Source organism: Homalodisca vitripennis, chromosome 2 (assembly GCF_021130785.1).
Source record: "Homalodisca vitripennis isolate AUS2020 chromosome 2, UT_GWSS_2.1, whole genome shotgun sequence".
Lineage (NCBI taxonomy): Eukaryota > Metazoa > Arthropoda > Insecta > Hemiptera > Cicadellidae > Homalodisca > Homalodisca vitripennis.
This window is the reverse complement of record NC_060208.1, coordinates 188,605,070-188,626,506: the sequence shown is the minus strand read 5'-3', so window position 1 is coordinate 188,626,506 and position 21,437 is coordinate 188,605,070. Positions and strand designations below refer to the sequence as shown.

The 21,437-nt window shown below is 31.9% G+C and overlaps 1 protein-coding gene across 2 annotated transcripts; it reads right to left on the bottom strand.

The window, feature by feature from the left end:
* Positions 1-5,699: 5,699 nt before the first annotated feature.
* On the bottom strand, positions 5,700-19,891 carry LOC124355181 (pyroglutamyl-peptidase 1). 2 transcript variants are annotated; one of them, XM_046806183.1, is made up of 4 exons: positions 19,821-19,891; positions 13,788-14,068; positions 12,940-13,172; positions 5,700-7,463 (listed from the first exon to the last, which is right to left on the bottom strand). In XM_046806183.1, the coding sequence occupies exons 2-4, from the start codon at positions 14,043-14,045 to the stop codon at positions 7,277-7,279; spliced, it is 678 nt and encodes a 225-aa protein (XP_046662139.1). In that variant the 5' UTR covers positions 14,046-14,068; positions 19,821-19,891; the 3' UTR covers positions 5,700-7,276. The 2 variants fall into 2 exon arrangements, with proteins under 2 accessions (XP_046662139.1, XP_046662138.1); XM_046806182.1 differs by having other exon boundaries at positions 19,534-19,887.
* Between the last annotated feature and the right edge of the window lie 1,546 nt (positions 19,892-21,437).

Genomic DNA, 21,437 nt, shown 5'->3' with positions numbered 1-21,437 from the left:
CTTACTTCATCCTTTGCCATGTGTTTGGCTTTGGTGAGTTGTTGTCACACAGTGCAGAAATCTAAGTGTGTTGTTGCATGTCACTCGTCCTGGAGTATTTTATGGTTTTATTTATAATGTTTATTGTACCATGGAAATATCCTATGAACATATAAACGATTGGCCTTGTTTGCGTCAAGATGACGCGGACACAGATAGTTAAAATTACAGTGGAAAATTTATCAAAATAAGAACAATTTGAAAAAAGACAAAAATAAGTATATATCTAAACTTTACGAACCTGTCTATAAAAATCAATAACAAAAATTCAACAAAACAAACTAATTGTAGGTACAAAAACAACCTTTTAGGGGTTAATTAAGAGTAAGTAAACACCATTTTATCTGACAAGAGCTGCTAATGAAAACACACATTACTTATACACAAAATAATGTGTTAGCCGTTATCTGTACCGCCAGTTAGCCTTCATGGAAACTGTTAGTACTGAATATGAATATAAGCAACATAAATATAAATTTTGAACAATGAATTCACTGATTAGATAATAAGTGCTTTAAAAATACACTGACAAAGAAAATTTAAATGCTCACAATTTTCAAACTTCTTTGTATTTTCAGGTGCTGTACAATGGCTAGATGTGTATTAGTTTACTCAAATTATAAATTTTTTAATAGTAGAACTTGTTTTTATTAAACAGATTTTTCAATAAAATTATGATTGTACTTTTTTTAGTCCTCTCGAGAGTTTTATAACTTCTATAAAACTCTTGAGCTAACTACAAAAATGTGTGAACAAGTTAAAACAATTATATATATGTACATAGCTTATATTCATTTATATTATGTAGAATTTAACATTGAAGAAATTTTGATAAAAATTACGAATTTTACAAGTATATGAATACATGAACAAGTATGATAAAATGTTTATAGAAGGAGAGGGATGAAAAAACAGATTTTCGAGTTAACAAGGTCTAAAAATATATTTTTATTTTTAAAGTGTTAAATTAATTATTAATAATATAATTAACAATTAATATTTTATCACTTTCATAGTAGCTGAGATACAAAAATAATTTATTATCAGTAATCTATTTTTTACAAGGTACTAATCCTTTTTAGCTATCCAAATACCAGGGTCGATAGTGTTAATGTTAGATTAATTATTTACAAATAAGTACATAGGACACAATGACAGCAGTATAACTATTCAGTCTGTAAGGAAGATATCTATGCTACCACTGATAACCAATGTACAAACTACACAAAATCTGAGTAACTTACACCCTGAATAATATTACGGTAATGGATTCATTAACATACTTTAACAGTCAATTAAAGGAGGAGCTCTTCTTAATTGGAAATAATTATTGTGTTAGACAAACAACACAAATTGTGCAATCATTTTTAATTTAGTTAACAAATACTTTCAGCATAAAGATGCCATCACCAGGTATAAATCCAACATTGGTTATTAAATTTGTGTTTTGTCTACCACAATACTTTGACATGACTAAACCAAGCAGCTTCTTTCATACTAGAGAATACTTTCGACTGTATCCTATTATTAACTGAAATCATATGTAGTTTTCAGTTTATTTTTCTGCTGGGTTCCAGCGGAGTTTAAAGGTGAAATATTCTGATTGTTTTCAAATGAAATTACGAATGATTTTGAGATTTTATGGAGAACTTTGTTATAAGTAATCTTAATTTTATAAATCTTATGTACTTGTTATGGGCACAAATAGTATTAGAGTAGGTCAATTACATGCAGGGCCGTACTCAGCTTTGATGGGTCCCGGAAAAGATATTTTGCTGGGGCCCGTCATATACCTGTCTCCTTACCAGCATGGCAGGACTGGCCTGGGCCTCAGAAAAATTGTCCGAAAAAACCCGGTCTACGTATTGACCATATTGCATGACAACTGTTCTCTATTGAAATCCAGTAATTGCCACTACTTAAAAGTACAAGTAACAAAAGAAGAACAAATTTTCCATCATCTCTACTGGCTTCACAAGATTTTAGTAATATGTTTATAAAACAAAACAAATCAAAATAGACATCATTAAAACGTAACATTAAACTAGTAAACAAGATAATATACTTCAATAATAACACAGACAATTTATAAGGAGGATAATATACTTGTAAATAATAGTTTATTATAGATATAATATGTTTACTTACTAAATAATATCTTACACCATTAAATTAAAAGTTATAAAGCACCCTGTTGTCCCTTTGGTAAAATCTACGAAAAAACCCTTAACCCGGCGTCATTCCAGTCTAATTTTAAAAAGTGATCGGGCGCTCATGCAGTTCTTTCCAGGTGTCAAAATAAAGCAGCTAAATTATCTATTTACATTATCTTTTATTTCAATTTTGAGATGCATGTTAAATTATTTCTCATATATATATATATTTAGATTTAAAAAAATTATTTCCAATTTTATGTTAAAGTATTGCCTTTCATAAGTTTTATTATTTTGATTTGTAATCGTCTTCTAATACAAGTAAATTAAAAGTAAATAGTAGGTACAATGAGACTCAATATTAAAATGTAAACAAATATGTTCCAAGATATAACTGCTAATGAAAAACATGAAAGCATTGTGTATTATTATAATTTATTGGAAAGTATAATGTTTAAGATGCAATAGTTATACATAAAATATTATGCAATTTATAGAAGAAAATAAATATGCCTAAATGTTGCAATATGTAAAGCGTTTTAACAATAACAATGTTGTAAAGAAAACACTTGATTTTTGAGACATTTTTAAAATTACTTTCTTATAGCTAAATCTAAATGTAAAGAATTACAGTGTAAATGGAAACTAAATTGCCTTTTCAGTGTCAAATAAAGTAAATTAAAGATGTTTTATTTTACCAGGCGAAGTTACGGATAAGAAGCCCTCTCTAACACAACCTACGGACCAACGGCTTAAAGGTGACTTCCGAACCACCACCAGTGACCGGATAGGCGGGCTGCTTGCAAGGGGAGGATCGCTCAGTTGTCACCCATCCAAGCAGCAGCCAAGCTTGACGTTGCTTGATCTGGTTATCTTGCGATACCAATTGTACCCGCTACACTGCGCTATTGGTTACCGAAAATAAAACAAATATTCAAATATTGGTTACACAAAGCCTAAGATCACTGAATGTCAACGTCAGCGCTCACTTGCAATTCTTCAGTAATGTCTTCTGATGCTAGGCATTGGAAACAAGAGGCAGGTGCAAAGTGTTCACGACACATTAAAATGTCTTTGATGGCCGATTCTTTCGTGATCCACAACTAACGCATGCACCTTCCTGAAGATATCCAATCTTCTGTTGGAGGTTGATGAGGTTATGTTCATATTGAAAGTTATTATTTGACAGATTTTGTTTTATGTTCAAAAGAAGACTTCGGACTGAAAGCCCTGACTGAGCATATTCCATGCATAAACCTTTTGCCAGATTATTGATAAAATTTTTCTTTTTAATGGTTGGATTGTCAAGGTTCTATTTTAGGATGATTAATGCATTGAGTGCTCCAATGTCAAGCAAAGAATAAAACAGTATAATTGGCCACCATCTTGTTATTCTTGCAGTACTGCAACTTTCTTCGTAGTTATCAACAGTATCCACCCTTCTTTTACTTCTATTGTAAAATAAAATTATTTTGGGTTTTCCATATGTTCGCGAATTTTGTTCAAGTTAGTGTCATTATAGTGCATTATAGATGACAAGAGGAGAACATCTTTGTTTCTCTTTGCCTTATAAGATACCATTGTACAATACATTCCTTTCTGAATGCAAAGTTTGAGGATCTTACCGGTCGATGTTTTACATCAGGAAACACACTAGGAACTTATTGTTTATTTTTTCTCAAGTTCCAACTAGTGTCAACCGATGATCATTCAGCAGTTCACAACATAGGGGAATAGACATGAAGAAACTATATCATGGTATTGCATCCTGTGCCAGATAATGGTTCTGCAAGACTAATTACTTCTTTTCCTGAGTTGTCAACTTCTGGAACTTCTGGTTGTTTTGCAGCATAAACTTAAAGATTATGCATATACAATGTTTTTGCACAAACCAAAGTATACATTTTGATCCCGTATTTCACAGGCTTTTTTTCATATACATGCGAAATCCACATCGCCCCTGAAATGATTTTAATATTTTGACGAATTGGCTTACTACAAAATCTTCTTGACAGTTACCCATGACCTGGTCAAAAAAAGCAGCCAGGTTGTCTAGTTGTTTTCGTCATGTCATCAAAACACATCATCCTAAGCAAAATCTTTTTATGGAAATCATACATTAAAATAATTCAATACAGTTCTAACTTGAGCTCAGAGGTCTTCAATAAGAATTTCTCATTACACCAGCTATATACATAATACCGATGGTAGCTTTTATTTTTTGAAAAGTTGTTGGCTGTACATCTCTTCCTCCAATAAATGTATCTTTGTTCTAGTCAATCCAAATATTTGTGCTTTCTATTATTGAGTTTATAATTTGATCTGTAAATATTTTTGGCCACACTTAAAATGGCATTTGGATATTTTTTGCAGATCTACTTAGACAAACCATCCGTATTCTCAAAATATTTCTTTTGGGTATATGCACTTGTCTCTCAAGTTCTACATTCCATAACATATCACGTATTTTACTGATGTAAGAAAGTTTTCCATTGATTCTTGGTAATATGTTATAATTCATATGTTTTGCCACGAGCAATGTTTGTAAGCCATTGAAATCATCATCACTTATTACAAAATTTTCAGCTAATGGAATTGATTCTTCATCATGTTGGTATTCAATTTGTTCATCAATACCAGCATCACTGAGTTCTTCTGCATCAGTCATGCCCACATTTTCTTCATCTCTGTTTACAAATAATTCCCTGACAAATGCATCAGTTGACACAGTCAAATTCTTTCACTTTCCACACTATCTAACAATCGTGATATCCTAGAACACTCAGTTAAGTCCATTTCCATAATACATGTTTAGTAAAAAATTTACTAATAGTTAGTCACTCTTAAAATAGAACACAATACATAATAAATTGTAAACAAGAACTAGAACACAAGATGACTCACTATTCTGAGTACTTGAATGAGCACTAACTAAGCAAAACTCCAGTCCCTTATAGAGTCCTCCTGGAACAATACTGATGCTAGTGAAGCGACGAGGATGGGGTTTGTGCCTATCGCTTCCAGGAAGGAGCCTTGTGAAGTAACACAATTAACACGGTTGTAACCCGCAGTATATTAGTTTTTTACAACTAAAATATATCAACCCATAGGAAAACTTTGTGATGCGCCCGACGTCGGGTTAACCAACTACGACAATCAATAGTTTGGGATTAGATTATATAAATTTTATTAGTAACATCTATTCAGCGTAATATTCTTTAACTGTTAAATGCCTTTGAATTGGTAATGATTCAACAGTGTGAAAAAGACAAAATTGTCCAGTTGATGGTTCTAGCTTTTGCAACTGACACCAAGCAACGTTTCCTTGTTTTATAGTTGGCACCAAGTAACTTGCTAACTGACAAATGGCAACATTTGCTTGTTGCAACAAACCCTGGCAACGTTCACTAGCATTATCTGACGCTTGACATTGAGTTTGTTTAAGATATCATATAATTTCTTTACTGAAAATTACCATGTTTGGAAATGAATGAAAGCAACAGCGTTGATAGCCAGTTGAATAACGTATTGAGTTTTTTACATTTTTGTTTAGTTTCTTTACAGTGAATTGTCATATGTCATAATCACTAAGGGATTTTAATAACTAAACAAAATTATTAATGCCTAAGCTTACATTTTCCTAATTCATTCATAATATCCAATTTGAACGCTATTATCATTATTATCTTCATATATGAATAAATTGTTATCTTTTAATAACTAAACTGTAATTAAATACATGCATGCGTTTGGGCTGTAATATATTTGATTATTTTCCTAAACACGAAAACAAAACAAATACAATAAAAATACAATATTTAAAAACAATAATCTTATGGAAGTTTGGTAAAAGATTTCAGTAAATTATATTAAAAAATAAAATAAACTATATATCATACACTGCATTTCATGAAAATATATAATTTGGTAATTACTAGTGAAATATTTTTGTATTTTAAGTTTGTTTTAAGATGAAAAGAACATGAAGTTTATTTTGATTTATCTAATAAATATTTATCTATGACAATAAACTATGTTGTAACATATTTTTGCAATAGTATAAATTTTTATAATAAAACTTTTCAATAATAATAATAATACCCTCAATCGTATACTTTCGCATATTAGACTAATAAAAGACATAATGATTAGTTATCAATATTAAATGTCTAAATTCATAAAATTCTAGTTTTCCAAGTGTAATTTAATTACTGTATTTATTGGAGTATTAGCCTAAAGGTTGAGAATTTTTTTTATCTCCGACTGAAACCACTCCCTGTGTCCCTTGACTTTAGTAAAAGTATACATACGTTTCCACAGACCAAGTGCTCATGGCTACTCCGTGAATATGTAAAACTCACTTTGTTGTAGTAACCAGCTGTGTAACTAAGAGTGCCTGCCATCTATCAGCCTCAATATGAACTATAATAATAAGAATTCCAAGTTATGTTCTTGTTGATTGGTGCTGCTCCCAGTTAAATCATATTAATTCAATTACCAAAAGACCATGTGCATTTGTGAGACTAAATGTAAGATGTTATTTTTAACAGTTAATGATGGCAAATGTCTGTAATTCTGTTATATTGTCTGTTCTATTTCCCCCTTGTTATTTAGTTAGGCTAAATGAAAGGATAATAGTGGCTAGAAATTGTAAAAATCACTTGGATATCTCCTTATCTGCTAGGCTACTAATTTAATGCTGACACTATACTAGGTAGTTTTTGATTAGACAAGGTTCTTGATATTTGGCTTAGTTATCAAACTATAGATTAATTGTGTCTCGTAGTATTGTTAAAAAGCTATAATACCCAAGTTTACTACATTTGCTTTGTTACACTTTTAAATGATAGTAAATGTCCGTAACCCTGTTATCGCTTCCATTATTTAACAATAAACTAAGAACAGATACTTTACTTACTTGATGTCTTCCTCTTTAACTGGTAAAACTAGTTGCACTGTGTTATAAACTTTTTGCAATGTCTTCAAAACAACTTTACCACAGATATTTAACCGTTAAAACTAGGATTATCACTAAAATTTCTTAAGATCTTTGCTAGTTGTAGACCTAGCTTTCAGGTACCCTGCTAGGATATTGCAACTTTATCTAACTGTGGGTCACGCAACTGTTGCACCAAACACCTCACAATTGCTGCCAACCCCTCAGCCAGTTGCTGCGCTGAGTAAGGCTGATCCAGAGGTGGCACATGCACGAAAATTGATCTTGTTTTGTCTATACTGAGAGATGTGTAGTATATGTACTCACAAAGGTACCTGAAAAGAAACAAGAATAATCCAACTTTAAAAAGTTATCTTTGGAATACATGTAATAATATGAGAAATTAGTTTTGAGATAATAATCATAAAACTTACAGGACTACCAATGTATAAACTATATGTGTCGCAAACAAGGTGTCCCACAATTCTAAATTAATCAATTTTATTTTAAGATTATACTGAATCAACTATTAACCACACAACTCACACTTCCAGATATTTACATCCCTTTATGTAATGAACTTGACAATGTTGGGGGCAGAGAAATGATAAAGCATTCATAGCCAAAATTCACCTGTGAAGTGATGCTAATCTATTAATAACAAAGGAGTCTCACCGGGCTTGAGGAAACAATTTGTCATTAAAGTAAGTATAGTACTTCTGACCAACTGCCTGGAACTCAGGAGGGTTTATAAATAATCTTATAATACATCTTTATACATACAAAAGAACTGTGCAGAAAGTAAGAGACATTTGGCGAAATGGAGTGATGGGCAAGGCTAGAGCCACCATCTTGATATTGTGTGGGATTTGTCTCTCACAATTTTCTTTCAGAGACATTTTAAATGTTTACTGCAATACAAAATCTAACCATTTTTGAGGTGTGCGAGAAGGTGTGTGAGAAATACGGTTTTTGGTGGAGTAAAAACCACTGTCAAACTGAAAATTATTGGCAACTCTGTGATGTTTATGGAAAAGAAATAATAAATATAAACCAAGTGATGCAATAGTGCAATAATTTCAAAAATAGCTCTATCAATGTTTACAGTACTTAGCCGGTCACTACTGAACTAGTAAAGAGAAATAATGATAATGTTTATGAACACCATAGTTTTATGTTTTCGGAGTGTTTTGAACATTCTCCTAAATTTTATAAAGTTTGATGCAATAAATTATGGTGAAAAAGGCATATTTACCACTAATATTGTTCTAGGCGGGTTCTGAAAAACCTTGTGGAAGACTACAAAACGGAGACTGTTAGCAAGGATGATTACAAAAAAAGTACTTAAGTTATTGATTGTATTGTAACTAGGAACAAGTCTTTGGAAACATAACTAAATCAGTAGTTGGAACTAGGGGCACACAGATTCTTCCAAATCTGTGCAGGCCAGTGTAATGAGCAATTGTTTTAATTTGAATTGTTATTATTTAGAAAACTAGCTTAAGAATATACCTTTTTTTGTATATTATGTTTTGGACAGCCATAAATTGTATATATATATATATATATATGGAGCACGTGTGCAATTGGCTTACAACTCGCCCTCAAACTTTCTATGACCAGAGAATACTGAAACTTTCAAATCGGTGGCAAAATTGTGTAGATCACGCAGGAGAGTATATTGAAAAATTTAAAAAGAATAAAAGTGTATAAGGTTCTCAAATAAAGGTAACAAAAAAATCGACTATCGAACAAAAAAATGCAAAGACCAGAGTAAATTACAACGGCTATAAATATACTCTTTTTAACAGATTTTCTTGATTGTGGCAACAAAGGCAAACTTAATTTATTGCTTTGTACACATACTCTATAGTTCTTCATCAGCGTATTATAAATCATTAAGGGGACAGTGTCCAAAAAAATATCAAAAAAATCGGTTTTTTTAATAATATTATTTTATTAATCTTCAGTTAATTCTGATTTCAAAAATATATACATGTTATATGATACCTCTATTAGTTTATTTATGACAAGTTTTTAAAAAAATTCTCGACAAGCAACTTTTAGTATATTTTCCTGTGACTCTCAGGCTACTGCTTGAAGTTTGTTATTGTAAACTTATTGTCTTTGTTATAGTACACCTATTGTGATCTGAAGCTTATTATTGTAATGGCTGTGGCAGCTTTTACAGATGCTGCATTCTGCTAAATGCATTTTATTGTGACTTGTGTTTTGTTTATGTTACTGTTTAGTGTTGTTGGTTATGTTTGCTTGAGTTTTGTGAAGTGAAATTGTGATTAGTAAATAGTGTTTGTATTGAAAATGCCGAGGTTTTCTAATAAAGTATTTAAAAAAGAGAGGGCCTGTTTGTAAACGAAAGGCAGTTGATTCAGCTAGTGACAGTAATGATGTTCAGAATGGTAAAAAGCAAAAAGTAAGTGAAACCCAAGTTGTAGTTCTAGGCCTAGTCCTAAGATTAGTGCATCAAAAAGAAACTGTCAGACTCTGATTTTACTATATTTGAAGGACAGTTCTGATTATGGAAATGAAGTAGTAGATCTATCATTGCTATCTTCAGCATTATTGGAAAATACATTGTGTAAACATTGTACTCAAGGATCTATGGAGTATACGGAAAGTTGGTAGACAATTTGGCCTCGCTTCTAAAATGTCACTTATGTGTAACAGATGTGAGTACGAAGCTTTTTTTTATAATTCAAATAAGTGTACTGTTGATTTTGCTGGGGAAACAAGAGCAGGCATTTGAAATAAACTTGAGGTTAGCCTATGGCCTACGCTCTATTGGTAAAGGGCCTGCATCTGCGCGTATGCTATGTGGGGTCATGAACTTACCCAATCCTTCAGTAAAAAATAGTAAAACTAAAAAAATAATAAAAACTGCAATGAAAGAAATAGCTGAAAAAAGCATGAAGTTAGCCGTAGCAGAAGCTGTAGAGGAAAACAGTGCAGAATTGGAAAATGAAAATCGCGATTTGACCGCAGCATTTGATGGAACGTGGCAGAAGAGAGGTCATCAGTCACTCAATGGCGTTGTCACTTGCACTTCTGTTGACACGGGTAAGGTTGTTTAGACGTTGCGATTTTGTCAAAACATTGCTTGTGCTTAGATAAAAAACAGCCACAACGTCAACTGTAAGGCTAACTACAGTGGAAGCAGTGGGGGAATGGAAGTCGCAGGAGTACAAACTCTTTTTTGGCCGCTCCAAAGAAAAATACAATATACAATTACACTAAATTTCTTGGCGATGGAGATAGTGCAGCTTTTGGTTCAGTGGTTAGATTAGACCCATACAATGGTATAGAGATTACCAAACTTGAATGTGTAGGCCACATTCAAAAAGCGGATAGGGTCCAGACTGCGAAAAACTGAAAAGTAAACTGGGCAAACAAAAATTATCAGACGGAAAAACCAATTGGTGGTAAAAATAGACTAACAGACTCAGTTATTGATGTGTTACAATCCTATTATGGCCAGGCCATTAGAAAGAATGTATCATCTGTCACAGAGATGAAGAAAGCCATATGGGCAATTTTTTTCCATAAAACTATCAACTAATGAGACGCCTCAGCATGGGCTATGTCCAAAAAGAAGAGACAACCTGGTGCAAATATAATAGATCCCTCATTACAAATGAAAAATATGATCATACAAATAGCTTACCATCTGCAATTATGACAGAAATTAAACCAATTTTTAGAGATCTCTCAGATGAGAATTTGTTAAAAAAGTGTACTCACGGAAATACGCAGAACGTTAACGAGAGCCTAAACAACGTGATCTGGAGCCGTATTCCAAAAAAAAGTTTTGTAGGTATTGACACATTGGAACTTGGGGTTTATGATGCCATAGCCTCATTCAACCTAGGAATAGTAACAAAGTGTCAAGTTTTTTGACTGTATGAAGATAAGACCTGGTTGTCATATGATCTCAACGATGAAGGCCTTGGATGCGGCGAGAGTTTATGCGGCTGATAAAGCTATAACCGACTATGAAAGGAAAGCTAGGAGGATGAAGAGGTTGCAGACTAAGAAATTAGAAGACCAGTATCAAGATAAGCAACAATATGAAGCTGGAATGTTTTAGAAGTAAGTCTTAACATCACAAATGTAAGTTTATTATAGTTTTTTCCGAATTTACCGAAACTTGCATTTTTTTTACATATAAGGAACATTTTCTCAGGATCTACTTGAGATATCCTTATGAAACTTTCAGAACTTGTTTATTAGGTCCCAATACACATTTAGACAGAGGGAATTTTCAATATAACCAATATATTTTTAGTTGTTATAGCTTAAATGTAAAAAAATTGAATTTTATTTGAAAAATATACAAAAAAAAATTTATAATTCCACTTCAAATTGAAATTAATAAAAAAGCCCATGTTAAAAGGTGTGTAAGTAAGCATAGAAACTATGGTAAAAATTGTAAAAATGTAACTTTAAAGATGACTGAGAAAATGTTCCTTATGTTACTATTGAGTTATATGGAGAAAACCGTTCGGGCCGGGTCCCTTAAAGTTCCATCAACTATGAAACTCTTGTCCTTATTTCATTGAAACAAACAAAGGTGTTCTTGGCTTTTCAACTCATTGATGAGGTATTTCTTTGAACAAAAGTATGGAGTAGTTTTTTACTATTTTTTTCTTTTTTTGCTACATGCAGGTAGTGGAGTTATTGGAGTGCATGTTTCTCAACAAAATGTTTAACAATATTTTATGCTTGGTACAAATGTTTATATAGCTAGAATAATTTTTCCAGATATGATCTATTTAGGAATTTTTTATAGATTTTTACTGGACTTACTGCGGTTTTTATAAAAACTAATACGAGTTTTGTTCAATGGCCGTCAATAATATAATAGAATCTTGATTAACAAAAACCCAATCAAAATTAATCCAAGTAAACACAGACCAGGTTAAGCAAATCCACTTGATGAAAAAAAAACTTGTATTTGCTTCTTTTATATGTACATTGATAAATAACAACTGTATGATAAAGTGCAGTAAATACATAGCTCTCATAAGCACATCAGTATGGATTTAGTTTATACTATTATTTGTCTGCTGGCTCACATGCGTTTTCATTATAAAATAGATTAATTTGTATAAGTATTAACTTAATTTTCATCTAACCAAATTACCAATCCTAATAAATTTTGCTAAACGAGATTCTAGTGTACTTTAATATAAATATTGTTTCGCTATTTTTGCTTTGTGTGTTTGGTACTCTTATCTTCTTACTAATAAGTTTTAAATATGTTTATTTCTTATTTATTTTACATAATTGTTTACAATTTTCATTATTTTTACAAGATTTGGTTGTGACATAAATTAGACATCGACGTAATAAGACTGTGGATCATAATAACTTTGAATCTAAAAATAAAGAATCTCTGATTTAATTTCAATGATGTGTAGCCTTTGTTTTTAGCTAAGATTAAATACGTCTTAGAAAGTTTCATTGCTGGAACTCTATGACCACCAAGATAATTTTATATGGAGTCCGAATTTAGGGAATTCCTGGTTTGAGCTGTACTGTAGCATAAGTAGCAACTGCTGGAGTCAACTTTTTCTTCTTTTAATCTCCCAAGGACACTTTGCATAAACTTAAAATTATGCAGATAAATTATCTTTAAATTATGAAGCAAAATTGGTAATATTTATTTGTTAATGTTTTATTACAATTAACCCTTTCAATTTTATATCAGGTACAAGCAGACTGCTTTTACGTAACATTCAGATTTAGAATAAGTTAAAATTTTAAAGACTCTGGTACTATATCAAGACTTACCTGCCAGCGTCGTCTGATAAACATGTCTGTACAGTCTCGGAGGTAGAGTTAATCGTATTGCTCAGCTGGTTAATGTCCAGACCAGATCGTATCAAGGGTGTGGATCCAACACAACACTCATTACAGGCAGGTGTTTGCCCATAGATGTCTTGCCTGTCATACCCAGACTTCTGCGCTGCTTGCTCTAGTGTTATTTTTCGGGCAAGATGAGAAACCCCCACATGCACAACCAACTGAAATTGTAAATATTCTCAAAAACAAAACCATTAAACTAAGAAATATACTCAATAAATAGTTATGAAAGATGGATCATTTTAAAGATATACTTAAAATACATCAAAAAGCTTTATAGTATTTTGTTGAACATTATTGAAATTTACCATTAAAATTTTTAAAAGTATATACTTAACGATAAAATCCAAAAAGTATTTGGATGCATAGTATTCAACGATAAAATATATTTTCAATTTTCAATAGAGTGCTGTGAAAATAAAACCACATAAACTTTTTTTATATTATATTCTTTGTTTTTTTTATATAAATTTAACAAAAAATCGTATTAACAAAAAAAATCAATTGCATTTAGATGTTTTTCTTTATTAAAATTCAAATAGGAAAAAATAATTTTCTACATGATGAAAAAAGCTTAGTAACATTATTCAGACATATTAAAAATATTAACATTTAAAGTAAAATTCAGACTAATCAAATTATTAATTAAAAGCCTATTACAAGCCTATTGTTGATCATAAGTGCATACGCTAACTAGACAACAACCGATTAGTACCAAATCTACAGTAGCCAATATTCAAGTCTAAATCAGAATTTTATTCTAAACATTGACTCACCAATGGTTTGTAACTATCCCACAGTTTAGGAATTTTTGTCCCAACATCGTCGTATGATACAGGAATTTGCTCTGTTACAAGACATATATTAAGGTCACTCTCTATCCCAGTGGAAGGCAGGAGACGCACAGCTTCCCAGCTTGCATTGATGTTGTGGTTTTGAAATGGTCCAAACCCAGTAACAATCACTGTATTGCGAGCTTCACACACTAAATTGTTTAAGTCTTCTTCAGGCTGAGTTTCTGATAACGCTGCCATTTGTAGGACTTGGATATATGAAACTGAAATAATTATGTTAGATATGAAAATCAATTTATCTTGAAAAATATTTTGCTATCAACATATTATATTTTACTAAGTAGATCTAGGTAGAGATTCTTTTTAAAATTAACTGATTATTTGTTAAGGGAAACAAAAAATGAAAAACATGAAATAAGACAGAGAGATTAAATTATTTTAGGGGGACAAATACACTTTTTTACACAATTTGAAAAATATTTTGTGACATCAAGCAACCAATCAAATAAAACCTAAACAATACTAACAAAATTTAAACTTGCGTAGTTATATTACAAAGTTATGGCTTATTCCAGCACTAAGTTTCATAAATAACATGAGATGAAAAATAGAAAACATTTGTCTTCCATCAAATTAAGCCTATGTCATATGTTTTATCATGTTCTTCTTTACATTACAACCACATATAGCCTGATACACATAATTGCAATTTATAATTTTACCAAACGTTATAAAGATAAAAATCTACAAATAGGAAAATAATTGTACAACAACACTTTTTTATGTGGATAAAAACCTTTATTAATAGGACACATATTTTTGAATATCTATATAGGCCTTTATTTACTCTGAAGGATTGCTAAACTTGAGACAAAAAATACTTCCCTATAGTCTATTTTATTTGACAAGAGATTTTAAAATATTAAGACAATTTTAACTTAGGAAATAGTATTTTATGCTTAAATACAGTTGTGTCTATTAGGGTTTACTTAAAGTCATTGTGAAAGGCCACTCAGACACTAAGAACTGGGCTCAGAGAGATGTTAGTATTCCAAGAAGATTAAATGCTAAAGAGACTTTCATACCATTGACAATTATTAGACTACTTGTAAATTAATCGATCTTAAAGGCGGACACAAAGATTAGGAGCTTGAATTAAAATATTTAACTGAGCAAGTTATTGAATACTAACTATTTGACTTGGATGAAGAAAAGCTTCTCTTTTACAAACACTTAACATACATACTACCATAATATCCTCCAAATTGTACAAAAGCCAAGATCTAACACAACTTCCTCCTTTACAAGCTTCCCCTCCATAATGATGATTAAAACTCTTACTTCTGCTTCTCTGTCTCAAGAACTCACCTTCACTTCCCTTGATACACAATTTATTGCTCATAACATTTTAAAAACATTTTAGAACAAAGTGTAACAGTAAAATCCAGACACGAAACAATCTCAAATTAAAAATAGTAAATAAACTAGTAGCACTTTACCAGAATACGGACAGATTGAGTAACGAGATTAACATATTAACTCACTTTCAGGGTATAAACAAGCCAGACATATTTGTACTCACAAAACACAACCTAAATACTTCAACATTGAACCACCATGTTCTAATTGCTGCTTATTGCTGGGAAAACTATGACAAAGGGGGTACAACTGTATTCAAGCAAGTCAACCTCGCTAATGAGTTGATAGTATCCTTTCATAGATGCACAGATTTGAGGTTGTATGTGAAATGGCAGTTATAAAAATATGTATAAGCAAGAAGGAAACCTTATACAGGGTGACAATTAAGTCTGGAACCTCTTTTTTAATTTTTGAACCACAATAGAAAGAAATACAAAGTTCACACTCACACGTGCTTACTGGTGATAGTAACGCACACATCTGCCCAATTACCGACCAGATAATCCCTTTGGGGGACGGTCCACAAGGAGTCAGACAAAATTCTTAAATAGCAGCATAGGTCAAGTTTGGTATCAAATTAAAGGTCTTACTTAGCAGAGTACAATGCCGCAAACCGGACTTCAAAAGGTGGATTCATTCAGTAGTTATAGCTATTTGAATTTTAAAACAATTGAACAATGTAAATTATTAAGTATTACAAGTAAACACCAATTTTTAAGTACCTGTGATCAAAGTAAGTGTTCAAAATGTTCCCCTCCCATCATCTGACAATGTAGTAATCGAAGCCAGGGATCAATAATTATTACCAATAACACAACTACAGTTAGAAAGTGAAAGTGGCAGATTGAGTCATACACAGCATCCACAGAAACTTAACGTGGGCAGGTATTATAGGAAATCAAATTATGGGGATGGGAGGGGAACATTTTGAACACTTACTTTGATCACAGGTACTTAAAAATTGGTGTTTACTTGTAATACTTAATAATTTACATTGTTCAATTGTTTTAAAATTCAAATAGCTATAACTACTGAATGAATCCACCTTTTGAAGTCCGGTTTGCGGCATTGTACTCTGCTAAGTAAGACCTTTAATTTGATACCAAACTTGACCTATACTGCTATTTAAGAATTTTGTCTGACTCCTTGTGGACCGTCCCCCAAAGGGATTATCTGGTCGGTAATTGGGCAGATGTGTGCGTTACTATCACCGGTAAGCACGTGTGAACTTTGGTATTTCTTTCTATTGTGGTTCAAAAATTAAAAAAGAGGTTCCAGACTTAATTGTCACCCTGTATGTGCTTGGTGTTAATAGCACCACCCTCTACCTCAGTGGAGGATTCTATCATGCAGATGGTTTGTGCACTAAAGGAATACCAAACAATAACTGTGAAATCTGTATTCTAGGTGACCTAAATGTTAATAGTTTAACACAATTAAGAGAAAATATTAGAATAATTGATATGATAGTTACTTTCAACATCACATAAGGACTCCAGACAACATCTGCCTCCAACTAGGATAACCTCAACCACTACTACTTCAATAGATGTAGTATGCAACGATTTGGACTTGGACAAAATTGATGTTAACTAGTATTGTTCATAACTCCCTTTTAGATCACACTGGGCAGCTCTGCAAGCTCAAAATTAATGTTGGAATGAAAAGTCTAATTACTTTACAACAAAACATTTTAACCTAGAGAGTGGTTGTGGTTCAAAGTTGTTATCCTGACTGATTCAACGTTATCCTAAATGGATATACATACAATTTCCACAACAAAGTAGGTAAATAATTAAAATTTCGTTTTTTTTTCTAAGCAGGTTATAACGGATTATTATGCTAAATTACAAGGAGCTTGAATCTTACCTTACTCAGGACTTTCTAACTTCTAAAAAGTAAATTGGGAGATGAAAAATTCTTGGTGAGTTTCCTAGAAAGTAAACGTCAATACAAATGTTTTAGAAAAAAAATTGATCAAAATCGGAAATTTGTAACAGAAGGGTTATGGTACCTCCTTCCCCCCTCCATATGAAAACTTTTTGGAAGTAGTTAACATGAACTTAATGACACTAAAACACATTTTTGAAAAAATTTAGATTGGACAACATGTATAAAAGGGACATATGTACAACCCCCACCCTAAGGATAGGTAGTTGGGTGGGGGTAAAATGTATATTATCATATATTTACTATTGGATATAGGAATACACTTACAAAATTTCCCCAAAAAATGGGATCATGGGAAATTGGCTAACTCCCTGAGCTTGGAGGTTACCAATGGTAACTATTTTTACACAGAGCTGATTATGAAATTTTAGTTTGGTTACTGTACAAATGTTTGGTATTCCACATGATTTCATACTAAAATTCAATAATAATATTTTGTCGTAACGATTTCAGCTTATTAGTTATTTAACCCTTTGAGTGCCACAGCATTTCCCAAGTCATACGCATAAATTGCCAGAGCATTTCCTTCTGTTTTGCAATCGTGTGGGGAAAAAACTGTATTAAAAAAAACTATTCAACCGATTTGAATAATTTTTTTTATAGTTTGTGAGTTATAAAACAAGGTATTTTTTCCATATAATATTATAATTTTATTTTTATTTACAAAAAAAGAATATTGGTTATAACAAAAAACTAAAAAATGAAAAAAATACATTTCAAGTTTGAACCAAAAAATTACATATAGATTTTTTTTTAAAATTTTCTTTTAGCTATACCATATGAAAGAGCATGAAAAACTGAACAAAAATCATGCATAATATGGTGTGTTACAGTAATATTTAACCAGATACTGCAATATATACAAAATACAACAAAAAGCAATTTTTGTTCAAGTTTGTCAAAAGTTTAGAAACAATATTATAACTATTCTATTTCACTCAATGCAGTAAGACGACTGTAAAATACTAATTATATAAAAAGTATATACAAATATACACAGGCCTACAATATAACCTTACTTCACCTAAAATCAATAGTTTGATTGGAACTTGCGTTTTACTTCATCACCAATCCAACAATAAAATATACATCACTAAACAAATAAACACGAAAAAAGAAGTTTATAAATGCATTGTAAGTTTTACTGAACACAATTGCAGAATAGCAATAACAACAGTTTTCAGCATAAACACACGAAACTAGCACAACGTAAACACCCAACGAACCAAACTGTGTAGTTAATGGCAACAAGTAGCAGCTGACCAACTATTGCGTCATCTGTTTGTTTCTGATGGCAAATAACTACAAGGAGGCGGTGAACAATAAAAAATCAATCACAATCGATTGTTCGAAACTTGTAGATTGCCGTGAAATAAGTTATTTGTCAAAACAAAAATGAATTATATGTGATATTAATTAAATACAAATCGTCTACTGGGTAGATGCCGGCAATTTAAGCACATTTCACAACATCTACTATGTAGACGCTGCGGCACTCAAAGGGTTAATAAACAACAAGAAGTAACTAATATTTTGAGACTGAAAATAGCGATGAATATGAGGAAATATAAGATATTTCTCACAAGTGACAAAATTTGTTTAAGTAGCCTCAACATGTGGATTTGGCTCTTGGTAACACATGGGGAGAATTCTTTCCTCCATTTCACCAAAGGGGTTACTTATTTATTTATTTATTTCCAACGGTTCCACCATTTATACATGAGTTTACTTAACTAAGGATAAACTACAAGATGGCATACAATGACTAATAACTGTGGTAACAACAATCCTAGTAATAACATAACAAATACTAATAACATAACAAAACTAGTAATGATACAGATAACACAAGGAAGACATTATGCAATAATTTATAACAATACACAGCAATCATACCTAATAATGCAGGAGCAACTAGCAAAGAGACTTTTATTTATTGATATCAAGCTGGGCAACTTATAAAATATTGTAAGGTTTCTTTGATATCTAAGTCTAGACCATAGTTGGTTTTGTAATGTTATTGTAAAATTTGTGTATTTAACATTGTAATGTACGAGATTCTTCTTGTTATACAGTAATTTATTATAACTCTTATTGTGTACAATTTTTACATACTTCAAAGTTGGATAATATACTGAATTGTTCGATAATAGCAATGAAAGAACGAGTGTAGGCCGCTTATTACAGTCTCCCCGAGAAATAATAATAATAATAATAGGTAAGTTATGCAAGTTCTATTTTGTATAAATTTTGAAATTATGTACTTGCTAAGTGGCAAAAACTAGGAATCCTACTGTTGAAGTTTAGCTTCTAGTATAGCCTAGGAGTAATAAAAATATCATACGAATAATTAACTTACAATTTCTTCTGCTATCAAGGTGTTTTCTCACTTGTTGATTTCAAATAGGAAGCAGGATGGGCTATACTGAATCATCACAAGTAGTTAAAACTATGTATGGAAACTACCATAATTAAACTATGGAACAATGTAAGAACTGAGGAAGTCAAATATAAAAGTTGGTGGAAAACTACACAGTTTATGAACAGAAAAAGAAGTGTTTGAACAAGTTCCTTATCTTATCTCCGATTTACATAGCCTAACCTCAATAATGAAACTTCAACTTAGGATTGATAATGATAACTAACCTAGCCAACCACAGTTAAGAAGTGCCGTTTGTAATTTGTTGGTTGGTAGGTTGTAGTGAATTGCGAGTGTATTCGTGAACAGCTGGTGGAAGTGGTCCTTTTTTTTACAGACAGCTGTATATTCTTTAGTAACGCTCCTTTCACATAACACGTTTTTGCCCTTACGGCGAATGACTTCAGTTAGCATTCGCAGTTCGATATACATTTATGTACCTGTCTGTGTGAGTGCTAAACATTGATATTCAAAAGCAATTCATTAATTGTATAGTAAAATATCTTTTTATTTATTTATTGTTTTATATGTTTGACACGGAGTGTGGTCAGTAAGCAGTAGGTTGAGGAGGGCTAAGTGAGTGGGCAGCAGGGTGAGGATAGCAGAAATGAGAGTATTCTTTAGTTATTGATAGTAGGCAAGGCAGCACCGAGTTAAGGAAATTTATTGTTAAGAACAAAAACTTTTATTTTACTTATCAGAGAGATTGTTTCCTTATTGTCGATAACATCAAAATTTGTTTTCAGCGCCAAACAAGCTTTACTCCAAGCATTTCTCTTCCCATTCCTATCTTTAAATACTTCAGCAGTCTTGTCCCACAACATAGGCTTTGATTATATCAAAGATATAAGCACCTCAGCATCAATTTCATACATTTTTCCACTGAGAACTGAGCAGCATTGACTCGCATGTGAACCGACTGCACGATTGAAAACTGTCTGAAAGGGTCTGTTTACTCCAATGTGCTACTAAGCAGTTCAACGGGGACGACGCTCCTACGGTTCTAGTGGCAGAAGACATGCTTCACGGCCAGGAACCGTCGTCTTGTCTGTGTGAAAGATCTCATGGGATTTTTCGCGCCACTATTAAAATGTCCTCAGTATTGTCATTAAAATGTCATCAACACATATTTTTACGTACGATTTTTCCTCGTACAGGAGAAACCGTGCCGTGTGAAAGGAGCGTTACTCTTACTTTGCATTACGCTTACCCATCCTTATGGGGAAAAACTCTGTCGGTAAAACAAAAAATGATGATGTTTAGGATTAAATTATTTTATGAATTAAATAAACTGGTGAACTTTGGTACATTTTTACAACACTATTATGAGAATGATGTTACATGATTATGAATTAAATTGAAATGATTATTACAGCTATATTATAAAAAAAAACTTGGCAATAGTCCAAATGTCTTCAATTAAATGAGTAAAAATAAAAGAAAATCATTTCCCTCTGGAAAATTTACCGTAAAAACAAAAGCCAAGCAAAGTAATCTATAATATAATTTACGAGTCATGTTATTACATAAAAAAATAATTCAGACCTATATAATTGACTGAGAACAGAAATTAGGACCTGTCAACAGAATTTTCCAGTTTCGCTAGGACTCGTAAATGGTAGTCGTAGGTCTAGCCCTAAAGGTCGCACTGTGTTCAGAAGAGACTATTTCGATGCAAGGTATATACATAATATGTCTAATACAATATAATACATTACACTTATCATCGGACTTACCTTTTGATATCGTAATTAATAATACTTACACTAATGTCTTAATATTCCACAATACATTTTTTTCTCTCTCGCTATATTGCTGTATTCCTCTAAGCCATAAGATATATA

Bases quoted from the DNA above. Each gene is read 5' to 3' on its own strand.
- LOC124355181 (XM_046806183.1), bottom strand. From the start codon at position 14,045: ATGGCAGCGTTATCAGAAACTCAGCCTGAAGAAGACTTAAACAATTTA. The intron at 13,173-13,787 runs GTGAGTCAATGT...TTACAATTTCAG, and splicing joins GGGATAGTTACAAACCATTG to TTGGTTGTGCATGTGGGGGT. The intron at 7,464-12,939 runs GTAAGTCTTGAT...GTTTCTTTTCAG, and splicing joins TTATCAGACGACGCTGGCAG to GTACCTTTGTGAGTACATAT.